The sequence below is a fragment of the Cetorhinus maximus genome, chromosome 29, assembly GCF_964194155.1.
Source record: "Cetorhinus maximus chromosome 29, sCetMax3.hap1.1, whole genome shotgun sequence".
Taxonomy (NCBI): domain Eukaryota; kingdom Metazoa; phylum Chordata; class Chondrichthyes; order Lamniformes; family Cetorhinidae; genus Cetorhinus; species Cetorhinus maximus.
The window spans coordinates 20,399,434-20,424,167 of NC_135907.1; the positions used below are offsets into that span (position 1 = coordinate 20,399,434).

Sequence of the window (24,734 nt, forward strand, 5' to 3'; positions counted from 1 at the left end):
ATATATCATACATATACCCCACCCCACACCCCCCTCAACCCCACACCCCCCCCCACCCCTCTCCCCCCCTCCCCCCCCCTCCCCCCCACCCCCCACCCACCCCCCACCCCCCCCCAACCCCCACCCCCCCACCCCCTCCCCCCCCCTTCCCCCCCCCCATCCCCCTCCCCATCTCCCCCCCCCCCCCCACCCCCACCCCCACCCTCCCCCCCCCTCCCCTCCTCATCTCCCCCCCCCCTCCCCTCCCCATCTCCCCCCACCCTCCCCTCCCCATCTCCCCCCCCCTCCCCTCCCCATTCTCCCCCCCCCTCCCCTCCCCATCCCCCCCCCCTCCCCTCCCCATCTCCCCCCCCCCTCCCCATCTCCCCCCCCCTCCCCTCCCCACTCCCCCCCCTCCCCTCCCCATCTCCCCCCCCCTCCCCTCCCCCATCTCCCCCCCCTCCCCTCCCCATCTCCCCCCCCCCTCCCCCTCCCCATCTCCCCCCCCCTCCCCTCCCCATCTCCCCCCCCCTCCCCTCCCCATCTCCCCCCCCTCCCCTCCCCATCTCCCCCCCTCCCCTCCCCCATCTCCCCTCCCCCCCCCCCATCTCCCCTCCTCCCCCCCATCACTCCCCTCCCCCCCCATCTCCCCTCCTCCCCCCCCCATCTCCCCTCCATCTCCCCTCTCCCCCTCCATCTCCCCTCTCCCCTCCATCTCCCCTCCCCCCCTTCCATCTCCCCTCACCCCCCTCCTCCTCCCTCACCCCCCTCCTCCTCCCCTCACCCCCCTCCTCCTCCCTCACCCCCCTCCTCCTCCCTCACCCCCCTCCTCCTCCCCTCACCCCCCTCCTCCTCCCTCACTCCCCCTCCTCCTCCCTCACCCCCCTCCTCCTCCCTCACCCCCCCTCCTCCTCCCTCACCCCCCCCTCCTCCCTCTCACCCCCCCCTCCTCCTCCCTCACCCCCCCCTCCTCCTCCCTCACCCCCCCTCCTCCTCCCTCACCCCCCCCTCCTCCTCCCTCACCCCCCCCTCCTCCTCCCTCACCCCCCCCTCCTCCTCCCTCACCCCCCCCTCCTCCCTCACCCCCCCTCCTCCTCCCTCACCCCCCTCCTCCTCCCCTCACCCCCCCCTCCTCCTCCCTCTCCCCAAAACCTGGGTGTCTCTTCAGCCTGGCACCGATTTGAAATCCTCCCCATCAGACTTTCGGATCAGAGTTCGAGCCCCCAACTCGAGCACCAAAGTCTGGCTTTGCCAGTGCAGCGCTGAGGGAGTGCCCCACTGTCAGAGGTGCCGTCTTTCAGATGAGACGTCCAGCTGAAGCTCGGTGTCTGCTCGCTCGGGTGAATGCAAAAGATCTGGTTGCGCTGTTTGGAAGAACAGCAGGGGAGCTCTCCCCGGTGCCCTGGACGATATTTATCCCTCGATCGACATCATTAAAGCAGATTGTTTCAGATTTCCAGCATCCGCAGTATTTTGCTTTTATCATTAAAGCAGATTATCTGGCCGTTGCTGTTTGTGCGAGTTGCTGCGTGCAAGTTGGCGGCTGCGTTTCCTACATTACAACAGTATTCCATTGATAGTAAAGTGCTTTGGGGTGCCCAAGTCATGAAATGTACTATATAACCATAAATATTTATTTTGAAGGTGCAGTTACTTGGGCAGTGCTTTATACGTGAGGCTGACTCTCTGTTTTTCAGAACTCCCAATCTTGGATGGTGCTGCTTTTAGCAGTGAATTTTAGTCTGTGCATTTAGTTGGAGGAGGGGAAACTTCTGACTGGATTTGCTGGTGCTTGCCCAGTTATTGATAATTGTAATGTAAAAGCAAAATACTGTGGATCTGGAAATCTGAAATTAAAAACAGAAAATGCTGGAAAAACTCCAGATCTGGCAGCATCTGAGAGAGAAACAAAGTTAATGTTTTGAGTCCATGTAACTCTTCTTCAGAGCATTGATAATTGTAACCTGGATGGGGTGAAGCCTCATACATTAAAACATAAAATCTATATGATATCCATCCTATCGACACAAAACAGATTGATGAAACCTGTAACTAGCACTAGTCTTACACCTTTTTCTTTCAGACACATATCAAGCCTTTCAGTATTTTTAAATTTAGGTTTGTGGTATTTGAAGCTCTAATTCTTTTTTTCTAGGTTGTTCACATGCAGCAGTGTACATACAAAATGGCAGCAGATCAAGTGAAATTGTCCCATTTTATATTTTTGTGAGTTGACAATTACAGGCACAATCATGTCTCATTTTAAAAATAAAACAACACCCAGTCTAGTTGCGGACAAAGTAAATACAGTCTCTTCTCTCATACCTTGGAGCAACCAAATCAAGAGCAATACTGTCAGGCACTTGTCAACAAATCTTCCTTGGGATAGAAATTATTGTATTACATGAATAAAAAGAGGAACAAAATAACCTGAATGAAGGACATGCACCTCAGTTGAGAAGCAGTGGGAAAAGACTTTTATTTCAAACCAACTTTAGAATCAACTACTGAATAAAATAACCCCTGGCCTAATGTATCAAAAGAGCATTCTATATGAAGTAGCTAATATACAGTTTATTGCATTTGGGAACAAAGATTCTTTTCCCCTCCTTTTTGTCATAAACATTCTATTCCTTACTGAATCTGCTAATTCAAAAGCTCTGTTCTCAAGCCACAGAACTTATTGAATGGCGGTGTAGGCTCAAGGGGCAGAGTGGCCTATTCCTGCTCCTAATTTGTATGTTCAGATGTTGTCTCTCCCTGGCCACTGGCTAAGTTTGAGTTTTGTAACCTCGGAGTTGAATTTGACTCTGAACTGAGCTGACCTTATATCCCTTCCATCATCAAGACTGCCTACTTCCACTCCTGTAACATTTCCACCCCAGGCTCATATTATCTTCAGCTGAAATCCAAATCATTGCCTTTGTGGTGTCTAGACTCAACTATTCCATTTTTCTCCAAGCTAGCCTCCCACTGTCCATGCTGCAAACATGAGCTTATTTACTGCTCAGTTGTCCTTATCCTAACTCTCATCAGGACCCATATGCCCATCACCCTTGTGTTCACTAACCTCCCTGTCTGAGAAGCTTCCAGTTTTAAAATTCTCATCTTTCCACAATCTCTATGTTCCTCTCATTCTTCCCTCTTGTATACCCTTGATTTTCATCGCTCCACCATTGGCACCTCTGCCTTCAGCTGCCTTGACCTAAGCTAGAATTACTTCCCGAAACCTCTCCAACTCTCCTCCTTTAAGATTCCCCTTAAAACTGTCCTCTTTAATCAAGCTTTTGTCACTTGTCTTGATATCTCATTGTGTGGCTTTGAATCAGATTGCTTCTGTGAATTGAAAGCAAAATACTGCGATTCTGATGAAAAGTCATATTAGACTCAACGTTGACACTGTTTTTCTCCCCAGATACAGCCAGATCTGCTGAGTTTTTCCAACATTTTCTGTTTTTATTATTTCTTCTGAATTGCTTTGAGATGCTTTATTACATTTAAAGGTGACCTGTAAATGTAATTTCATGTTGAGTGAGGCTCGTTAATTAGGTTATTTGTTTGGCAAGTTAAGTAAGTATAGGTTGAGGAACTTCAGTTACATAGATTGGAGAAGTTTGGACTATTCTCCTTGGAGAAGAGATGGCTGAGAGGTGATAGGATAGAGGTATTCAAAATGAGGGGTCTGGACAGAGTAGAGAGGGTAAAACTGTTGTCAGTGGTGGAAGTGGTGCAAAAAGGACAGGCGACATGAGGAAAATCTTTTTTTACACCACGCAGCAAATGGTTAGGATCTGGAATGCACTGCCTGAGAGTGTGGTGGAGGCAGGTTTAATTGAGTGTTATGACCACAGCCAACATTAATTACTGCACAATCCAAATCCCAGAGGGAAACTTGGCTTACGGGCCATACCCTTTTATTTTGTATTCTGAAAACAAGAAGGGGATGTACTGATCTCAGCAGTAGGAAGTCCAGTAACACTTTTGAGATTTTAAAAATTAAAAGTAAAAGTTTTATTAACAATAAAAAGACAAAACTTAAGCACACAAGATTACATATACACAGTTAAACTTAGTCTTACAAAATATTTCCCCCAAAAGACATGCTACTTGGTCAGACTTGCAAGTAAACACCTTCCAGGCAATGCTCCCTTACAGATGTTTAACTTCAAAAAATCCAGTAGTATTACCCATAGCAAACTGTTGTAGCTTCAATAAAGGCATACCACATGACCTGTGACTCTCTTCCACTCTGCTGTGAAAAATCCAAACTTCAGAATAACATTGCTTTTTGCAGCCCAAGGCTTTTCTGGCTTGAATGGATGCTTGATTCAAACAGCACCCTCTCTCAGCCAATGCTACAGCTGCTATAACTCACATCTCACAGCTCAACAGCTCTAAAATACTGTTTTTCCCTTTCATCTCGGGTTCCATTGTTTTCACACCTCTTTGAAACTCAGACCCTTCCAAATGTAAGATCTTTCATATTTTAATCCTGTCTTTGCTTTCGGGTCAATAAAATATAATATCCCCACTTCTATTTACCTATGGCTATTTATGGAACTCCTGCAAGGTGCAAACATGACTCTTTTTACCTCGGACTCCCCTTTGATATTTAAACAAACTCCACTTACCTAAAAATGCAAATGTTAGATCTAACCTATTCGCTTATACCTCAAACCTAACACCTCTATCCTTTTCATGTTTTCAAACCACCAGACAACCTATCTCCTATTAATAATCTCTGCCCAGCTTAATTAAATCATACACACACAGTCTTCACAGAATGACACAATATTCCTGAAAAATATTTTTAAAAATCAATTTCTCACATGAGGCATTCAAGAGGGAATTGGATTATTATCTGTACAGGAAGAATTGCTCCTTCATAGAGCCAGCACAGACATGATGGGCTGATTGGCCATCTTCTGTGCTGTAACCATTCTATGATTCTATCTTTTCTGCTTTGTACATTTGGAAAGTGGACCCATGCAGAATGTTGTCGCCAAATCCACGATAAGCTGATCCGATTAAATGGAAAATATAGCATGTGGCAAGGACAGGGTGTGATGTTTATGTGTGTAACATTTTTTTATTTTCTTCTATCACCGTTAAGCTTTTCCAGATCTTGTGTAAGCATGGGTTGGATGCAGGATAAAGCTCCCTCAACTACCCCAGCTTCATACTTTTTTGCTCCTACTGTTGTCAGCCTTATAGTTTAAGTGAGGCTTAGAAATACAATAGTCCTGACTGAATGTTGTGCTGTAGAGTTAACACTCACTATGCATTTTTCTGATGTCTAAAACACACCTTTTTGGAATCCAGAGGCTAAACTATCTTGCCTTACTTTGTGCCTTGATTAGATTTCTTCTTTCATATTTCTTCGAAGAGGGAAACCACAGCAGCTGGCTGAATGTTAATGTTACTACCCAATTATATTGAAAGCATGATTCTACAGAGATATACTGGTTTTGGTACTTCAAAATGTCAACCCAGCAATCCAGTCAAAATTCCAGCATTTTGGCATGATTGAGATTAGCAATCAAATTAGGATTTAAGGCTGGACCATCTAATTGAGAAACAGAAAGAAGTTCAATGCCAATAAAGCCAGCCTTTCCCAGATGTTGGACTGGGAAATTAAAATAATTAAATCTGCAATGTAAAAGATTAAGCTTAATTTATGGCACAGTAATTTCATGGTGATTGGCACAGTAATTTTGTGGTGAACCTTGCATTCCCTCATAGACATCTCTTTTGGAAGTATTCTTTTGGCTGAAGTGATGTACAGTAGAAAGTAATCAGGACAATCTGTCTAACGTATGTATCTGTTACTAAGGAAAACTTGTCTGGCAAATGTGTGTATTGAAGACATGCTGTAGGTCTGCAACTGTTTAATGAGAAAGGCCAGCCATATGGCACAATGAAGATGGCCTGTTGGTTTGGCATATGTATGATCAGGGTAGTCTGAGAGTCCAGAATATGGAACCATATAATGGGAATTGCTAGTTATTATGGAGTGCGTGTATATAATGAGGATAATATCCTTGTAGAAAGATTTGCTTTTGCTGCCTAAATACAAATTGCCCTACCATCTTTCTTGGGAGCATGAGTAAATGAGTGACATTGCAACATCTAAAACAGTCTCCTTTTGGAGGAAGATTTTCCCCATCTTAATAATGGAGGGGAAAACTAGGAAGGAAACTTTTGCCATGCTATTGAACATTTGCAGGATAGTCAGTGGCAAAAGTCAGTTTGCTAGTTTATATAATTCTGAGTGAAAAGGATAACATGCAATGAATTACTTTTGAAGGCCATAGTCAAAGTGCAAGTATTTTCTGGAATACATCATTCATTCATGTGTGCTCTGCCTGAAGGCAGGCCCTTAGATCACAGAGGCCCGAACAATCCCCATTCACCACTACTCTCCGTCTGGCTGAACTTGTTCTCACGCTGAACACTTTCTCCTTAAACTCCTCTCACTTCCTCCAAATAAAAGGTGTGGCTATGGGTACCCGCATGGGCCCCAGCTATGCCTGTCTCTTTATGGGGTATGTGGAACATTCCTTGTTCCAGTCCTACTCCGGCCCCCTCCCACAACTTTTTCTCTGGTACATCGATGATTACTTCGGTGCTGCTTCATGCTCTCGCCTGGACCTGGAAAAATTTATTAATTTTGCTTCCAATTTCCACCCCTCCATCATTTTCACATGGTCCATCTCTGACACTTCCCTTCCCTTCCTTGACCTCTCTGTATCAATTTCATTACAAGCCTACCGACTCCCACAGCTACCTCACATCCTGCTTCCTGTAAGGACTCCATCCCATTCTCTCAGTTCCTTCGCCTTCGTCGAATCTGTTCTGATGATGCCACTTTCAAAAACAGTTCCTCTGACATGTCCTCCTTCCTTAACCGAGGTTTTCCACCCACGGTGGTTGACAGGGCCCTCAACCATGTCCGGCCCATCTCCCGCGCATCCGCCCTCACACCTTCTTCTCCCTCCCAGAAACATGATAGGGTCCCCCTTGTCCTCACTTATCACCCCACCAGCCTCCGCATTCAAAGGATTATCCTCCGCCAATTCCAGCATGATGCCACCACCAAACACATCTTCCCTTCACCCCCCCCCGGCGGCATTCCGCAGGGATCGTTCCCTCCGGGACACCCTGGTCCACTCCTCCATCACCCCCTACACCTCAACCCCCTCCCATGGCACCTTCCCATGCAACCGCAGAAGGTGCAACACCTGCCCCTTTACTTCCCCTCTCCTCACCGTCCAAGGGCTCAAACACTCCTTTCAAGTGAAGCAGCATTTCACTTGCACTTCCCTCAATTTAGTCTACTGCATTCGTTGCTCCCAATGCGGTTTCCTCTACATTGGAGAGACCAAACGCAGACTGGGTGACCGCTTTGCAGAACACCTTCGGTCTGTCCGCAAGCATTACCCAGACCTCCCTGTCGTTTGCCATTTCAACACTCCACCCTGCTCTCATGCCCACATGTCCGTCCTTGGATTGCTGCATTGTTCCAGTGAAGCTCAACGCAAACTGGCGGAACAGCACCTCATCTTCCGACTAGGCACTTCACAGCCTTCCGGATTGAATATTGAGTTCAACAATTTTAGATCATGAACACTCTCATCCATCCCCACTCCCTTTCCGATCCCCCCCTTTTTTTCCAATAATTTATATAGATTTTTCTTTTCCCACCTATTTCCATTATTTTTAAATGTATTTCCATCCATTGTTTTATCTCTACCTTTTAGCCTTTTTTGATTCCTTCACCCCATCCCCACTAGGGCTATCTGTACCTTGCTTTTCCTGCTTTCTACCCTTAATTAGCACATTCCTTAGATAATATCACCGCCTTCAACACCTCTTTGTCCTTTTGTCTGTGACATCTTTTGGTTATCTCCACCTATCACTGGCCCTCTATCCAGCTTTACTTGTCCCACCACCCCCTCCCCTTAAACCAGCTTACATTTCACCTCTCTTCTATTTTTACTTAGTTCTGTTGGGTCATTCGGACTCGAAACGTTAACTGTGCTCCTCTCCGCAGATGCTGCCAGACCTGCTGAGTTTTTCCATGTATTTTTGTTTTTGCCTTGGATCATTGTCTGCTGATGCTTCATCCTGAGCCATTTTCTCAGCAATTTTTTGTCTTTGGTGGTTTGCCACCACTGTCTTCCACTCTCAGGGGCAGGGTGAAGATCAGATCCCAAATCTACCAAGAATGGCAATGGAATACACGCTGTTGGCATTACTCTGATTCACACGCCAGCAGTCTAGTCAAATGAGCTAACCAGGCCAATATATTCATCAGTTAAAGAACATAATTAAGTGGGGATTATTTACTTTGATTTAGAAAGGATCCACTCAGGACATGAATGGCATCTCTGATCCCACCCCATGTGTCATACTTATACTGAGGATTGAAATATACACCGAAATATACCCTCACCTGATGACTTGGTGAGATTTGGATCTGGGCAGTCAGGGGCACACTCAGATTTGCTAGAGGTAAACTCAGATGCTGCCCAATCTGCTTGCTTTCTGAATACTCTATCAATTCTTTATTTGACTTTTTTTTTTGGGTTACAGGTACATGAGGCAAGATAGGTGAGAATTATAATCATTATCATGGCACTGGAGGAAGAAGGAAACGTTACTGTAGTTGTCCGAATACGGCCGCAGAATCAACGAGAACAGGAGAGTGATAACCATGCAGTTGTGGAAGTGGCAGATGAAAACGTTCTGGTCTTTGACCCAAAGGAAGACACAAACGATGATGTGTTTTCTGGAGCTAAGTTCAGAAACCGAGAGATGCCCTGTCGGAAAAGGAAGGATCTGAAGTTTGTGTTTGATAGAGTTTTTAATGAAACCTCTACACAGCAAGAGGTGTTTGAGTTCACAACAAAACCTATTTTGGAAGGTGTTTTGAATGGATACAATTGCTCAGGTAGGGTTTAAAGCTACATTACAGTTTGAAAACACAGAGTCACTGTAGTTGCAGCACAGGTGTAAATGTGCATTTGTGAAGCAATAAAATACAGCAATACAGCTCCCTTCAGCTGCTGCTGCTTCAGTTCTCTGCCCAAAAGCAGGTCCGACCCACAGTGTCACGGTAGAGCAAGGAGACAGGTCCCAAATCCATCTCAGCCAGAATGAGCATTGAACCCTGTGCTGTTGGCACCAATCTGATCCACACTGGCTGTCCAGCCAACTGGCCCCCCACAAGGAGTCTGAGTTGCTGTGGCAACATACACTTTTGCATGCATGTTGTAGTCTGGAGCTATTTATAGTGATGGTAGAGGCTCCAATTTTTTTCCATAATATGGCTGACCAGGAATCTCCTGCGCTTACTGCCTGCCACTGGCATGTGCTGGAAGGATTTACAAGTTGATACTCAGCCTGTTTGGCCACGTTATGAACATACCTTCCTTGGCCATCAAGCCCTGGAGTGGGACTTGAAGCCGGAGTTCTGGCTTAGAGGCAGGGACGCTGCTACCCACTGTGCCACAAGACCTCCTCATCCCTTGAGCTAGCCTTTGGCTGAAATAAATTCCAATTGTGCACAAGTGCACCACTGATGACAACCTTTGATGCAGAAAATTTGCAAAGATATTTGGGCTAAGACACTGTATCTATCTTGCTAAGCTGTTAACAATTGTCTTCATGTATTGCTTTTATCATAGCCTAGGTGTGAAAGGGAAACCAATGAATAAATTGCCAGCATATTTTAAATTCTGAGGTTGGTAGACATTGCAGCCATTGATTACATGTTCTCAGAGATAAAGACATGTTGTTCCAGTATGTCATTTTTAATCCCTACAATAGCTGCCTCTTTCAGACACCACTTTGCGGCTTTTGTTGTCTCTTGAGACTACCCTACTTAGCAAACTGTGATGTGATGCTATGTAGCCTGGGTTAATTCATACTACTTCCAGTTATTTACAAAAGGTCTACAATGCAACCTGTTAGTGAATCAGGCTGTTTGCCTAAGGGTGGGAAAATCTTTGTAAAATAAAGAAAAACACTGAAAGCACAAAAAGGTACTGCTGAGCAGTGCAAAATATTAAGTGGTGCTTGTATCATCCTGCATATTACCAGAATAATGCAAAATAAACATCACATCTATAAGTGCTATGGTTAAAAGTAGGGTTTACGGACCACTCTAACAAAGTTTTTAGCTTCTGCAATTCATGGTTAAATGGATTTGGGCACATTTAATTCTTTGATATGTTTCTTACTTATGATGCAAGTTCCTACTTCCCAGTTTTCAAATGGCATCCTCCCATTACCACCCCCCCCCACTTCCCCTTCCCCGACCGCTCCCCCCTCTCTATCCCACCCCTTTGTTTTTTTCTTTCATTTCTAGAAGACAGTAGCTTGCCCAAAAGCAAAATACAGAAAATGCTGGAAAAACTCAGCAAGTCCAGCAGCATCGAGAGAGCATAGACAGCGAGAAAGAGTTAACATTTCAGGTCAATAACCTTTCATCAGAACCAGTTTTGTTTCTTTTTCTGCAAAAGCTGTCAGACATATTGGTTATTTCCAGCATTTTCTGTTTTATTTGTGTTAAAACATAGGTTTATCATGTATTCCACTCAATTCTTAAGTGCCAGTTATAAATCACTTAAGTAGCCAAAAAGGCTAGTATTCTGCATCAGAGAAACTAACAATATAAAGACTTTCAGAAAATATTTCGTTTGCCTTTAAAATTTAGAGCTTAAACTAAATCTGGTCAATGTTGCTTAAATTTAGTAATAACCTCTGTAATACAGTCTGTCAATGATCAAAGCATAAAGATGTTTGCAATTAATGCTGGAATGTTGAATTGTAATCAATGTTAACCCTTTCCATGATTGCTGCATTATACTAACTCCCTAAGGTAACATTGCAATGGATCCATTACTGGCTGTAATTTTAAGCAGAGAGTATGCAGCCAGCCACTTGAACATTTTTGAGCTTCTGCTATTTTAGTAGCTCACTTCAGAATAGCTTAAAATTCATTCTTGCTTATTAGTTAATACAAATCCTGTCAGCAATGGCCTAATGAGTTTAATTCTTTGAAGCTTTATAGAGCAACTATCCATTACTTGTGGTTAGGTTCAATCAGCTTGAAGGCAAAAAAAAAGCTAACAGCAGTTACTTCTGGCTCACATTTTTGAGAGGCAAACAAAGTAATCACTAGTGCATTCTTTCTCCATTCCTTGATGAGTGATCCACAGTGAAGGCTTCATATGTAGAGTCGAGAAGACAGTTGTTTTGAGCAGAAGTGCGATGTAAGGGGATTAATCCAATTTAATCTATTTTGGCCCATTGAGCCTCCTTCCAGAAAAGCAGGTACAATTTGCTGATCATGCTGACCTGGTATAATATATCTTTGTGTAAGGTGCCTGCTAACCTCCATATTGTAACTTCTTATTGACTGATGGCAAGTTGCCCATTTGAGGAATATATTCAGGTCCAGGTCCTATGCTGGCTTTGTCTTTCTCGGTTGAATATTTACAGATATGATGGAGTGATTTTTTTAAGTTGTAATTAAATGTGAAAATTTAGGCCAGTGGGCTGTATTCCCCCATCTGAGTCAGAAGGTTGTGGGATCAGGCTTTGCTCATATATCTAGGCTGACACTTCAATGCAGTACTGAGGTAGTGAAGCTCTGCCGTCATTCAGGTGTGACGTTAAACTGAGGCCATGTCTGCTCCCTGAAGTGGATGTAAAAGATCCCATAGCATTATTTGAAAAGCAGGGAAGTTCTCTCTCATGTGTTGGCCAATATTTATCTCTCAACTAGCATCATTAAGAGAGATTATCAGGTTATTTTACATAGAATATCCAGCCATTTGTCCCAAAAGGTCCATGCTGGTATTGATGCTTGACTTGAACCTCCTCATATCCTTCCTCCATCCAATAATCAGCATAATCCTCTCTTCCCTTCTTCCTCATATACTTACCTAGCTTTATTTATTTATTTATCGCATTGCTGTTTGTATGATCTTGCTGTATGCAAATTGTCTACTAAATTTCCTACATTACAACTTTAAAAAATTCTTAATTGGCTGTAAAGCACTTTGGATCATGCTGAGGTCATGAAAGGTAAAAAATATATAAGTTCTTGTTCCTTTAATCCCTCCCTACCCCCCTCTCTCTTTCTGTCCTCTTTTGTCCCCATTCTCCCCGCCTCACCCCACCCCCAGCCAACAGAAAGATTTTACATCATCTTTGTCCAAAGATATATAGTGGGGGAAAAAAATTCTCATTTGACAGGGCAATACGACTTTTCATCACAGTTACTTTTTCCTTTCATGCTTGCTTAGGAGCACTGAGGTAAAGGGTCATTTGCTTGCCGGTGAGAGATTGCACTGAAAGAATTTCTAATGTACTGTGTGTATTATTTTTCCAGTCTTTGCTTATGGTGCAACAGGATCTGGGAAGACCCATACAATGTTGGGCAGTGCTGATCAGCCTGGCGTGATGTATCACACTATGGTGCAGCTGTATGAGAGAATCGAAGAGATGAAAGATGAGAAAATTTGTGAAGTTGCTGTCTCATATTTGGAGGCAAGTGGACACACTTTTTAAGAAAATTCACATGCTAAGTATATTGACAGAGACTGATGAACCTTGTTTAACATCACTCCTTTATGTACCGGTTATCATTTTACAACAATTTATATAGTGTCTTTAGCATAACAAAATATCCCTAGGTGCTGCACAGGAACATTAATAAACAAAGCCACATAAGGAGATATTAGGTCAGATGCTCAACAGCTTGGCAAAGAGATATGCTTTAAGGAGAGACTTAGAGAAGCATGGCGAGGTAGGGAGGAAATTCCAGAGCTTGGGGCCTGAGAAATTGAAGCTGGGCCACCAATGCTGGAGCAAAGAACTTCAACTGAATTGCCAGCAAAGAATTGATTAACTAAAGATATAGTTGATTTCCCTTAGGTGTAACTGTTCTGTGTGGTGGTGACATCACAATAGAGCATAATCAGCTATTTATCTACTCCCAACTCAAACTGATGAGTGCACAGTTGCTGTTTTGAAAGGGGTGGATGTTTGTGAACAGACTACAAATGATAATGGCTACTGGAAGAAGCTTGCAAGTAAGTTTATTATTAGCTTGTATTGATTATTATCAGATCTAATGAGCAACAGTCAAGACTGATGGTGAGGGATAATTACTAGTAAGGCTTGGTGTGTGGGATAAATACTCAGCAGAGCTTGTGGATGTTTGCAGGGGCTGGGCATATGTACTTGAGACTGAAGATTTTCATGTGTGTCCAGCAGTCTTGGTTGGGGCTTTTCCTGGTCTACACATATTTTTGTTTTTTGATCTTCTGGCCAATTTTGAACATTGATCCGCATCAAAGACCAGTTCTATAACTAAAGATTCCATACAGTTCAGAGAACCTATGTAAATAAATCTGATCTTCTGTGTGGTACTGAAGCACAATGGATTAACTATCCAACCACTTTTTACCTAGTAATCAAATCAAATATTCTAAACTAGTTGTTACATCACAGTGGTTGCATGGTAGCGTTCAAGCTGAAACACTAACAATTCTGAGCACGCTGGCTGTTGCCATTGGCTGTGATGTCAACCATTGCCAAAACACCTGAGCCAAAATGGAATAAATTAAGCTTTCCCATTATTTTTTTTTTAAATGGGTATCTGAAAATAATAAGCAGCAATCTCATCTCTGGGTTCAAGTGATGATTATAAACCATTCGAGGTTTGCCCCCTCAGATCCTCTGGACTCCTCTGTGAGATTGCCAACTTGTAAGCCCCTCCAAGTTTCCTGATTGTTATCGACCGAAGTGGTTTTACAAAGTGGTCCTTTGTAGCTGCTTCACATAAATAGAGTTGTAGGCTGCTGAGCTGGATGGAGCTCTGCACTGATGTGTAAGTATAATGTCTGATGTAATAATGATTTTAGCTGTTAAATGCTGACAGGCCGCTGACAAATTGGGATGTGTGAAATAATAATCTTCCCTGCTAGGGTTTAGCATTTGTCGTCATGCTATTAAAAATGTGTTGGGTGAATGCCATCAGGTTTGAAACACTGCAAACTGTTAATCTGATCAGATTTAATACTACTAGTACAGATTCTGGGGAATAACTGCCAGAGAGAAACAGGAAATTTTAAAATTCAGCAAATACAGAAAGCCATGCCTCGGAGACTGACTTCAAGAAACTATTAATTCTCTAAATTGATCTTGTGTTTTATTAAACGGAAACTGCACTTGGATTCAACTCATGTGGTCCTGGCTAACATTTTCATGTGTAATGCCTTAAGCAGTCTTGCCACTTGTGTTCTTCAATAAAAACATCCTCAACCATGTTCCTTCATGTGTCAGAATAATCAGGAATTTTGGAGCCCATTTTAAATTACATTGCTCTGGTGTTAGATGGGGATTGGAGGGACAGTGAAACAAAACGTGTAGTGTTTAGCCACATTCTGTGAAATAACAGTCTGTTTCAAATTCTGGGATCAGTCAAGTAATCCATTCTTGGATATTAAAATGATTGCAGACCATGTTGTGACATACTGGCAAATTCATTTTGGAACCTTTGCTTTTGGACTTTTGATTTTGGCAGTGTTTATGCTAACTGTGTACAAAAACATATAATCATCTTTCAAAATAGAGAGAGAATTGGGACATAAGTGGTAAGGGATAAATAGAAACCGGAGTATGGAGAGAGAAAATGACTTAGAATCTGTTACATCAGAACAGGAACAGAATAGCTGGTAAAAAGACAGACCCAGACAACGAGTAAAGGAGGTAAAAACAATATTTAACTGCTGAACAGGTCCAATGTGCAATTTATCTTGCAATTCTTGCTAGATGATGGTTCCTGACTTTGTTCACAGATTTATATGACTCGGGCTCTTGCCCTTGGGTGCATTGTCGTTTGGAGTTGAGTGCGTGTTTTCCTAGCCGACGCGCAACTTGCATTTATATGGCACTTTCAACGCAATAAAATGTTCCAAAGCATTCACAGGGTCATTAACACATGCAGTCTGTAGAACTCCCTCGTCCATCATAACTCATTTCCAGCCCCTTCTTTTCTGATGCTTGCATTGGTGATTGCTCCTTTCAGTCTATGGTCGATTATGACTTGTCATGCCATAATACATGCAACCTAGTGCAATCATGCTGTGCTTTCCATTTGCCCTCAACCATGCACTAAATTAACAGTTTGTTGAAGCTACATCGTGTCCAATTTTAAATGTTTTACTCAAGGAAGCTCTGTACCTAGGTTTTTCTTTGAAGATAAATACTTGAAATAGCTGGAAATCTGACATGGCTGCCTTGTGATTTCTGATTATTGATTATTCGATGTTAGAGAAAGGGGAAGGGTAGGAATATTGGCCCATATCAGCAGAAGGCTTGTTAAAATATTATGGATGCAAAACATTTAATTATTGTAGCTAGATTTTTGCTTTCTGTAACAGGTGGCTATGGCTTTTTGGCTTTCTTGGTCTCTTGGCTTTTGAGGAACTAATTCTCAATTCCACCTACACTAGCATAAGCGCACCCTTCAAAACCAAGCCACAATTTTGAGTCTTATCAAGCAGAAAGCACAGTTTTCTAGTCAGTCACATTAATGTATGTATAATACAAGGATGGATTTGTATAAGTTTTTTTAAGATTATCAATCCTCAAAGTGATTGCTGTGCACTTTGTACATGACATTGCCGTTGTTCTCTAGGCCTTTCCAAGGTTGTACATCCTGTGAGCTCTAGTTCCTGTGATGATCAAGGCTTTTCTGAGAGGTTTGTGTCTGTAAATATCATTGTGCTGAGAGGCTTGTCTTCAGTAATTGTAACTTTCTCTAAGAAAAGGAAAGTGGAAGTAATGTATTCATATTTACAATGTAACAAGTACTTACATAATGGGCACACATTGCTTTGATATCCGCCCACATTCAAGTGCGTGCGTACACTTGTAACATTGTTGTTAGATTTCAAATGAAATCATTAATGAAAGGATGTTCTTTCACATCAGTTAACCATGTTTAAAGGAATGCATTGATTATTAATATTGTAATATATGCTGCTGTGTTTTGTTTTACTGGAATTGAATTTTCTGTGGCTGAACCTTTTTTCTGCAAGTTTATGCTAACATGTATTAGTGGGGAGATGGTGGCATAGAGGAAATATCGCTGGGCTAGTAATCCAGAGACCCAGGATAATCCTCTGGGGGCATGAGTTCAAATCTTACCATGGCAGCTGGTGGAATTTAAATTCAATTAATAAAATCTGGAATTGAAAGCTAGCCACAGTAATGGTGACTATGAAACTATCATCATATGAACATGTGAATTAGGAGCAGGAGTAGGCTACTTGAGCCTTGAGCCTGCTCTGCCATTCAATAAGATCATGGCTAATCTGATTCTAACCTCAACTCCACATTCCCCAATACCTTGCTTATCAAGAATCTAACTACCTCTGCCTTCAAATATTTTTTAAGACTCCTTCCTCAAAAGGTGATGGGAGCAGAGAGTCCCAAAGACTCACGACCCTCTGAGAGAAAAAAATTCTCCTCATCTCTGTTGTAAATGGGCAGCCCCTTATTTTTAAACAGTGACCCCTGGTTCTAGATTCTCCCACAAGAGGAAACATTATTTCCACTTCCACCCTGTCAAGACTCTGCAGGATCTTGCACATTTCAATCAAGTTGCCTCTTACTCTTCTAAACTCCAGCAGATACAAGGCTAACCTATACAATTTTCCTCATGAGACAATCCTTGTATTCCAGCTATTAGCCTAGTAATCCTTCTCTGAATTGCTTCCAAAGCATTTACACCCTCCCTTAAATAAGGAGACCAATACTGTACACAGTTCCAGATGTGGTCTCACCAATGCCCTGTATAACTGAAGCATAACCTCTCTACTTTTGTATTTAATTCCCTTCACAATAATCGATAACATTCTATTCGACAATCATTGATTGTCATAAAAACCCATCTGGTTCACTAAGGCTAAGGGAGGGAAATCTGCTGTCCTTACCAGTCTGGCCTACAAGCAACTCCAGATCCACAGCATTGTGGGTGACTCTTAATTGCCCCCTGAAATGGCCTAGCAAGCCACTCAGTTCAAGGGCAATTAATGATGGGAAACAAATGCTGGACTTGCCGGCAATGCCAACATCTCATGAAATAATAAATAAATAAGGCATAAATAATGTACTATAATAAGATAGTTTTGCATAATTTCTAATATCAATGTAGAAAATAACGAATATCTATGGGAATTAAGGTTTTATTTTTAACTGTATTTTGGATAACTGTATTTTGCATGGGATCTGATTGAGCAATAGCTCAAGGCTTTGAAGTGCACCTATTATCCTTACCCAAGTGAGTGAGTCACCCTAGGTGAAGTTATCACACCTTGGCTTGAATGAGTCATATTTTTAAGCTTGCTTGTTTATTTTTGGGGACATTGCTTTTCTTCTGGGGTTTTTTTTGCTTTTTTTCTAGCATTACACTAAGAACATAATACTTTTCAATAAGTGTAATTTGAAGTAATATCCTTTCCCAAATTAGGGATAGTATCAGACTATACAGAAAAGGTCTTCATGTTAAAAAGACCTTCTGAGATGAGAGATGGATATTTTTTTCTCCTTTTGTTCTCTATGAATAGTAGGACTTTGTCAATATGTTCAATGGGTTCTGGCATTCCTTTGGTACTTCCCTTAAGTAAGCAATATTGATAGACGTTCTGGGCAGTAAGTGTTGACAGGGCAGTCATAGTCACAGGCAAGTTGCATACTCTCATGTCTCAACATTGATCTCTGCTGTTAGGGTGATGTTATTCCTTAGTAATTGTGAAAGCCATTTGTGTTTTATACCTACTATTTATTACATTAAAAGTTTGAGTCCGTTGTGGTTACCCATGGTCCCTCTGGCTGAGATCAGCTGATTTGATGCTGAGCAAGAATCAAAATAAGAGTCTGGCTGATTCGTGTAGCTCAGTGCGATGAGAAGCAATGGCCTTTGCTCCTGAACCATTTGGTATTAATTTTATTTGTTATTTTTCTCCTTTTTGCCAGGTGTACAATGAACAGATTCAAGACCTGCTTGAACCTAAAGGCTCACTGGCTGTAAGAGAGGATCCTCAGAAAGGAACAGTTGTCCAGAGACTAAGCTTTCATCAGGTAAGACTCACAGTCACTGTGATGTTGACAAGTACCCTGCTGCTTTTTATCATTGCACTGCTGTTGGATGTTATCAATATAAGTATCGACAAACCATATTTAACATGTATTGATAATTAAGGGAAAATATAATTTATAAGAGGCTCACTCTTTAAGTGGTAAGGATGGTTTTTGGAGCATCAGAAAACTTGCATGCAAAGTTTAGCCATGTTCAAAAAATATGTTCCAAGATTCTTCATTATATGGTGAATTATTGGTTGTTTTTACATTCTTTGAAGCTATTAACTATACACTAGGATGGGCCTGTTTCTGTGCTGCAAGGTATTACTTTGTAAATATTTGAATATAAGAAGTGGGAGTAGGCTGATCAGCCTTTCAATTCTGTTCTGCCATTTAATTAGAACACAGCCAATCTGTTTTCAGTGGTTTTGAGGGCTGTAGGACAAACAGACAGATATTAGATAAATGGTATTTCATTTATTTGTGTGTTGTATTTTTTAGATTTTTGGTATGAATTAATTGCCATTTTCTTCTCACCGCCTGGCATTAAGAGCCGCTATTCTGGTAGGAGTTGTGCAGGATGTGCAATATAATGGTCCAGACAATCCAGATGCTTAGATGCTGCACATTGTATATAAGTTTTAAGTAGGATCACAGAGAGTTAGGGAGGGAATTTGCAGTGTGGAACCTCCACAGCCGATGACATGACTGTCAAAACTGGACCGAAGAGGAAGGAGATGCATGCTTAAGAAGCCAGAGAGGAACATAGTTCTGGGGGAAGGGGTAAATGTTTTAACATTTCAGGAGGTTATAGAAATAGGGAGGGCTGCGACCATGGTTGGATCTAGGTATGTGTATGTGAATTCCAAATTAGAGGCATTGATGGACCAGGAATGAATGTATGTTAATCAGTACAAACGCGGTAAAGGGTGAGTGTGTCTTGGTTCAAGGTAGGTTACGGGGATCAAAGTTGTGGATGAGCTGAAGTTTATGGAGCATGGAGGCTGGGCAGGAGAGCACTGAAATAGTCAAATCAGGAGGCGGCAAAAGCAAATGGGTGAGGATTTAATTAGCATTCGGGCCAAGGCAGAGGGAGCCAGTGTTCAAGGTATGGGGAAGTATATGGAATGGGAAGTTTGGCTTGAGGCTTGTAAAGATAGGCATGTATAATTATCAAACTGAAAAGGCAGGTTGACATTATATAATATTGAAATAGACAATAGTTTCGTGAGAAAACACTTCAGAAAGATGCATAGATATTCCAGATAGGCTCTTGGCATAGCTAGGAGGAATGTGGTAAAAGAATGTTAATTACTGAATGGACTCCAGTGTAAACTGCAACAAGTCCCATTTGCAATAAAGGTTGGATGATGAATTAGGTTATTGTTAAGGATATGGCTGCTATGGATGTGTGTTCAGCAATCTGAAACGTTAAGGGCCATAAGTTACCCAATGAAGTTACACTCAATGACCTAAGGGTTACAAGCTAAATTTGATGACTTAAGTGAATTGTGAAAGTCACAAATGTGACCATATATGGGAAATGAAATTAATATTCAAAGGGGGAAAAGCTTATGATATTTGTCACTTTGGGAGAACAGGAGACAGCATCCAAACCCAGCCAGCTGTCCCAGGCATGTAAGTCTTTAGTCAACTGCTTAATTATTGCTTGTCTTAGAATAGGTCTGAGAGATTTATGTCAGCTGCTTATTCACGACATGTACATGGCCTTTTGATTGAACCAATGTCTCATGAGTTAATTAGAACTTCAAGCTTAACCCATTCTAAGAGATTGTGTTTTATGTCATTGACCTGATTTAATACAGGTATTAATCTAGACATTTTCAGTATTTCCTCATACTCAAACCTGTATTTGAGATAATGGATTATAAAAATGCCCAATGTTACCTCTGGTTAAAGTCAGTACATGGTAGAATCTTACATAAATCTAACAGATTACAAGTAATCAACTTTACTCTAAGGCAATGCCTGGGGAAGGAGATGGAATGAAGTTTTAGATCAGGGTGAAAAACAACAATTTTTATCTACCCAGTATTTAAATAGAGGAAATTTTGGCTCATCCAGGACAGGATGTCAAACAAATAGTCTGAAAACTCAGAAGCAGTTGAGAGATATGAAGAGGTTGAGCTGGCTGTTGTCAATGTACATACGCATGGCTTTGGATGATGCCACAATGGCAGCAGAGGAAGGGATAGGAAGAGAACATATTGCTGGCGATGGTATGGCTACAATCAAATAGGTAAGATTTAATCCAAGTAAGGGAGGTCCAATTGAGTTGGACAATGAAGAACTGTTGGAAAAGGATGGTTTGATCAACTGTGCCAAAGATGCAGTGGTTGATGAGGATAAATTCACCATATGCACTGTCACAGAGGATGCTGTTTCAGAGCTTTGGCAAGGGCAAAGACCTGATTAGAGAGGTTCAAACATGGAGTTGCAGGAAAGGTGGACATGGAGTTGCAGGAAAGGTGAACATGGATTTGAGAGTGATGACACTTTCAAGGACTTTAGGGCCAAATGGAGGTGAAGGTGAGGTAGTTTTGGAGGGTGGATTTTTTGAGGAAGGTTGTTTAGAAAAGTGGGGGAGAGTAGCTGAGGAGTGGAAACTATTTGGAATATCAGCTAGCATGAGGATCTAGAAAGGAAATTGGGTGGTTGCAATTAGTGGGAATTGGAACTAAAGTTGTTGGAAATGGGTCTTGTGCTCAAGTTGAGTTTGGTGAGGGCATGACTGCAGGTAGCAGATAAACTATAGAAGAATGCAGACAAAACGCTATCCAGTTGAATCCTAAGCAACACCATAGGAGATAGCCTGCATACTTTCTGAAATGGAATGAATAGTGTTAGCTGTGGCTTAGTTGGTAGCCTCTGAGTCACAAGGTTGCTTGTTCAAGTCCCATTCCAGGGCTTGAGCAAAAATCAAACCTGACACTCCAGTGCAGTACTGAGGGAATATTGCATTGTTGGAAGTGTCATTTTTTGAATATGATGTTAAACTGAGGCCCAATCTCCTATGATGTATGTAAAAGACCCTATGGCACTATTTTGTGGAAGAGCAGGGGAGTTATCCCTGGTGTCTTGGCCAATATTTATCCCTCAATCAATATCACAAAAGCAGATTATCTGGTCATTATCACATTACAGTTTGTGGGACTTCACTGTGCACATATTGGCTGCTACGTTTCATACATCACAACACTGACTACACTTTAATAAAGTGCATAATTGGCTGTAAAACGCTTTGAGATGTCCAGTGGTCATAAAATACCATGCAAGTCCTTTTTATACTGGTGACCAAATGAGAAGGGGAGGAGTGGGCAAAATCTCCAACACTTTGACAGGGTGCTTTGAAGTATTGAAAGCTGTTAATAGCATAATGCTGGGACATTGACAGTTTATTAATAAATCTATGCCTGAGGCATGAAGGGGTAGCAACTTAGAATTAAAATTACTTCCTCATAGTGCATACTCATTCCTTTAAAAGAGAATACCAGTGTTTGTTACCCATGACAGAGAGAGGAGGAAGAGTATTCTGTAAGATCTAATAATGTTAAGCTTTTGAACCTAAATATTTATACATCTGTTCAACATACAAACAAGCAATAACACACTAGAAATCAGACCTGATCACTGATAAATTTTTGTGTGTATCCTTTCACAAAAGTAAACAGTTTACTAAGTTAAAAAGTTGTCGTCTTAAGGACTTTTTTCTGTTCCTCCAGCCCAAATCTGCCAAAGAGCTTTTAGAGATGTTGGCAAATGGAAACCTGAACAGGACACAACATCCAACTGACGCAAACGCCACATCCTCACGATCCCATGCTGTCTTTCAGGTGAAAAAAAACTGTCAGGACTAAAATCATTGTCCTATTAAAATATTTCCAAGCTTCATGTCATCCACAGGATCTTTAAAGATTTGTAGCATTACGAGTACAAGTGGAATTGGGTGCTTGATTCATCTCAGACCAGTTGTAAATGATCCTAATTTATTTTACTATCAGCATTCAGGCCTCCCGAGTTGCTGTCCTAGCATGTTGACCCAAATGGTCTTGGAACGTATGCTATAATGTGTAGTTGTTCCAAGCTGCTACACTGCATGGTGGCATGCTACAAGGATATGCTGTAGAGTTCTCCATTGATGCCTTACCAAGTTGCTGGGAAGGCAGAGAATCCTGCTCTAATGTGCTAAATAATAAGTTCAGATGGTAGTGCCAGGAGCCAGTGAATGATACATGGAAGAGGATAGGGCGCCTTAAGAGCCAAGAAAAGTACATTGTAAATGAGGTGTAGGGGAACCCTGAAACAAATGCTTAGTCAATAATAAACAGTTAACTTTTAGTGCATTGTGTTGTAGAGGAACAGATCTAAGAACTGATGGTATTTGGCGTGACTAACAGAGACTGAATGTGTCAGGGCGTTTACTATATTTTGTGAGGCTTCCTTCTTTCTTTCTTTTTTGAAACAAAATAGGTCTATGTGAAGCAACAAGATCGTATTGCCAGTATCAGCAAGAATTTGCGGATTGCTAAGATGTGCTTGATTGACTTGGCTGGATCAGAGCGTGCCAATGCAACAAAGGCCCAAGGAGCACGGTTTAGGGAGGGGGCAAACATAAACCGCTCACTGCTTGCTTTAGGAAACGTAATTAATTCACTGGCAGACAACAAGGTACAGCAGATTATTCGTTTTTAAAGGGAAGGGGCATACTTTTCATGAAATCAGATCTTGGTTAACTTTTTTGGAACACACACCATAAATGATCGAAGCTGTATTGAAACGCATGGCTTCTGTGCGCTTTATGGCAAAAATTATGTGTGGCACTTGTCACTTCCACCAAGAGTGACAGGTTAGTCAAATACCTTTTCTTGAAGGCTGTGTTGTTTTAAGAGTTACAAGGAATGATGGAGTTCTACCAAATATTCGCCTTCATTCTTGAGAAAGTAACTCTCACCAGCAGGTTTATTAATTTGTTTGGTTGAATGAATGAAGATACCAAGGCAGAATATAATTCGCCTCAATATTACTACACTGCCTGTTATACCACCATTCCACATACTCAACAGAGAGTATCATATTCCCATTGGAGGGGGAACGTTGGTCTACTGTTGTACCTCCCAGCAGATGGTGGAAATGCAGCAACACTGGTATCTGGGATAAGACCATAAGACATAGAAGCAGAAATTAGGCCAATCGGCCCATCGAGTCTGCTCCGCCATTCAATCATGGCTGATAAGTTTCTCAACCCCATTCTCCCATCTTCTCCCCATAACCTTTGATCCCCTTACCAATCAAGAACCTATCTATCTCGGTCTTAAATACACTCAATGACCTGGCCTCCACAGCCTTCTGTGGCAATGAATTCCATAGATTCACCACTCTCTGGCTAAAGATCAGACCATCTGCCCACCATTTTGACTATGGATGATGCAGAGCAAAAACTATTATCATGAAGGACAAAAGCCCTGTTGGGGTGGAAAATGTCAGATAGACCTGTTAGAATTCAGGTCTGCATTTCAAACTTGTGTCAGAGGCAAGTAAAACTATTGAAACTTAATCTCAACTGTCAACCTTGACTAAATTGGTAGCACTTGCTTATCCTCTATTTTGGAAGGTTTATAGGTTTCACTTCAGAGACTTAAGCACATGATCTAAGCTGACCCTCCAGTACAAAACTGACTGAGTTGACACCTTTAGGATGAGACATTAAAGTGAGGCTCCGGCTACCCTTTCATGTGGGTGTTAAATATAACAATTTGTATTTATATAGCACCTTTAATGTAATAGAATGCCTGAGGATGCTTCACAGGAGCGTTATAATGCAAAAGCCATATAAGTAGATATTAGGCCAGGTGAGCTTGGTCAAAGAGAGAGGTTTTAAGAAGCACCTTAAAGGAGGAAAGAGAGATAGAGAGGCGGGAGAGGCTTACGGCTGAGGCAGCTGAAGACATCAATAGTTGAGGCAAATAAAATTGTGGATGTTCAAGAGGCCAGAATTGGAGGAGCTCGGATATCTCAAGAGGATTATGGAGCTGGAGGAGATTGCAGAGATAGGGAGGGGTGAGACCATGGAGGGATTTTAAAACAGGAATGAGAATCTTAAGATTAAGGAATTGCAGACAATCCTCCTTGGTGTTCTGGCCAATTTTTATCCTCAACCAGTGAACACTAAACTGATTATTTGGCCATAATTTTATGCTCATTGTGGGAGCTTGCTGTGCACAAATTGACTGCTGGGTTTCCCACATTACAACAGTGACCACGTCAAAAAGTACCTCATTAGCTATAAAATGCTCTGGGATGTCACATGATCATGAAAAGAGCTTTATAAATGCAAGTTCTTAAACTTATAACAAGCTGATACTAAACATAAAATTAATAGAGTGACAAATCAAGTTGAATTTGGATGCAATTCTGAGTGGTCAGGAATGTTATTACACCAAAATAACCTGCTCCTGTGTGCAACAATCCTTTGGAGGGAAGGTATCCTGACCAGCTGCATGATATGTTTGGGAAGGATGCTGTCCAAATGCCGAGTGCTTCATTATTATTAAGACATGACTAAATGTTGC

The 24,734-nt window shown here is 41.9% G+C and overlaps 1 protein-coding gene across 1 annotated transcript in view; it reads left to right on the plus strand.

Annotated features, from left to right (window-relative positions):
- The window catches only part of LOC144669513 (kinesin-like protein KIF18B), an 81,619-nt gene that overhangs the window by 9,539 nt on the left and 47,346 nt on the right, over positions 1 to 24,734 (plus strand). The window contains exons 2-6 of the mRNA XM_078531981.1: positions 8,575 to 8,932; positions 12,383 to 12,540; positions 18,040 to 18,144; positions 21,888 to 21,998; positions 22,636 to 22,833. Coding sequence (XP_078388107.1) covers positions 8,614 to 8,932; positions 12,383 to 12,540; positions 18,040 to 18,144; positions 21,888 to 21,998; positions 22,636 to 22,833 — 891 coding nt within the window. The 5' untranslated portion in view covers positions 8,575 to 8,613. The remainder of the gene's footprint in view (positions 1 to 8,574; positions 8,933 to 12,382; positions 12,541 to 18,039; positions 18,145 to 21,887; positions 21,999 to 22,635; positions 22,834 to 24,734) is intronic.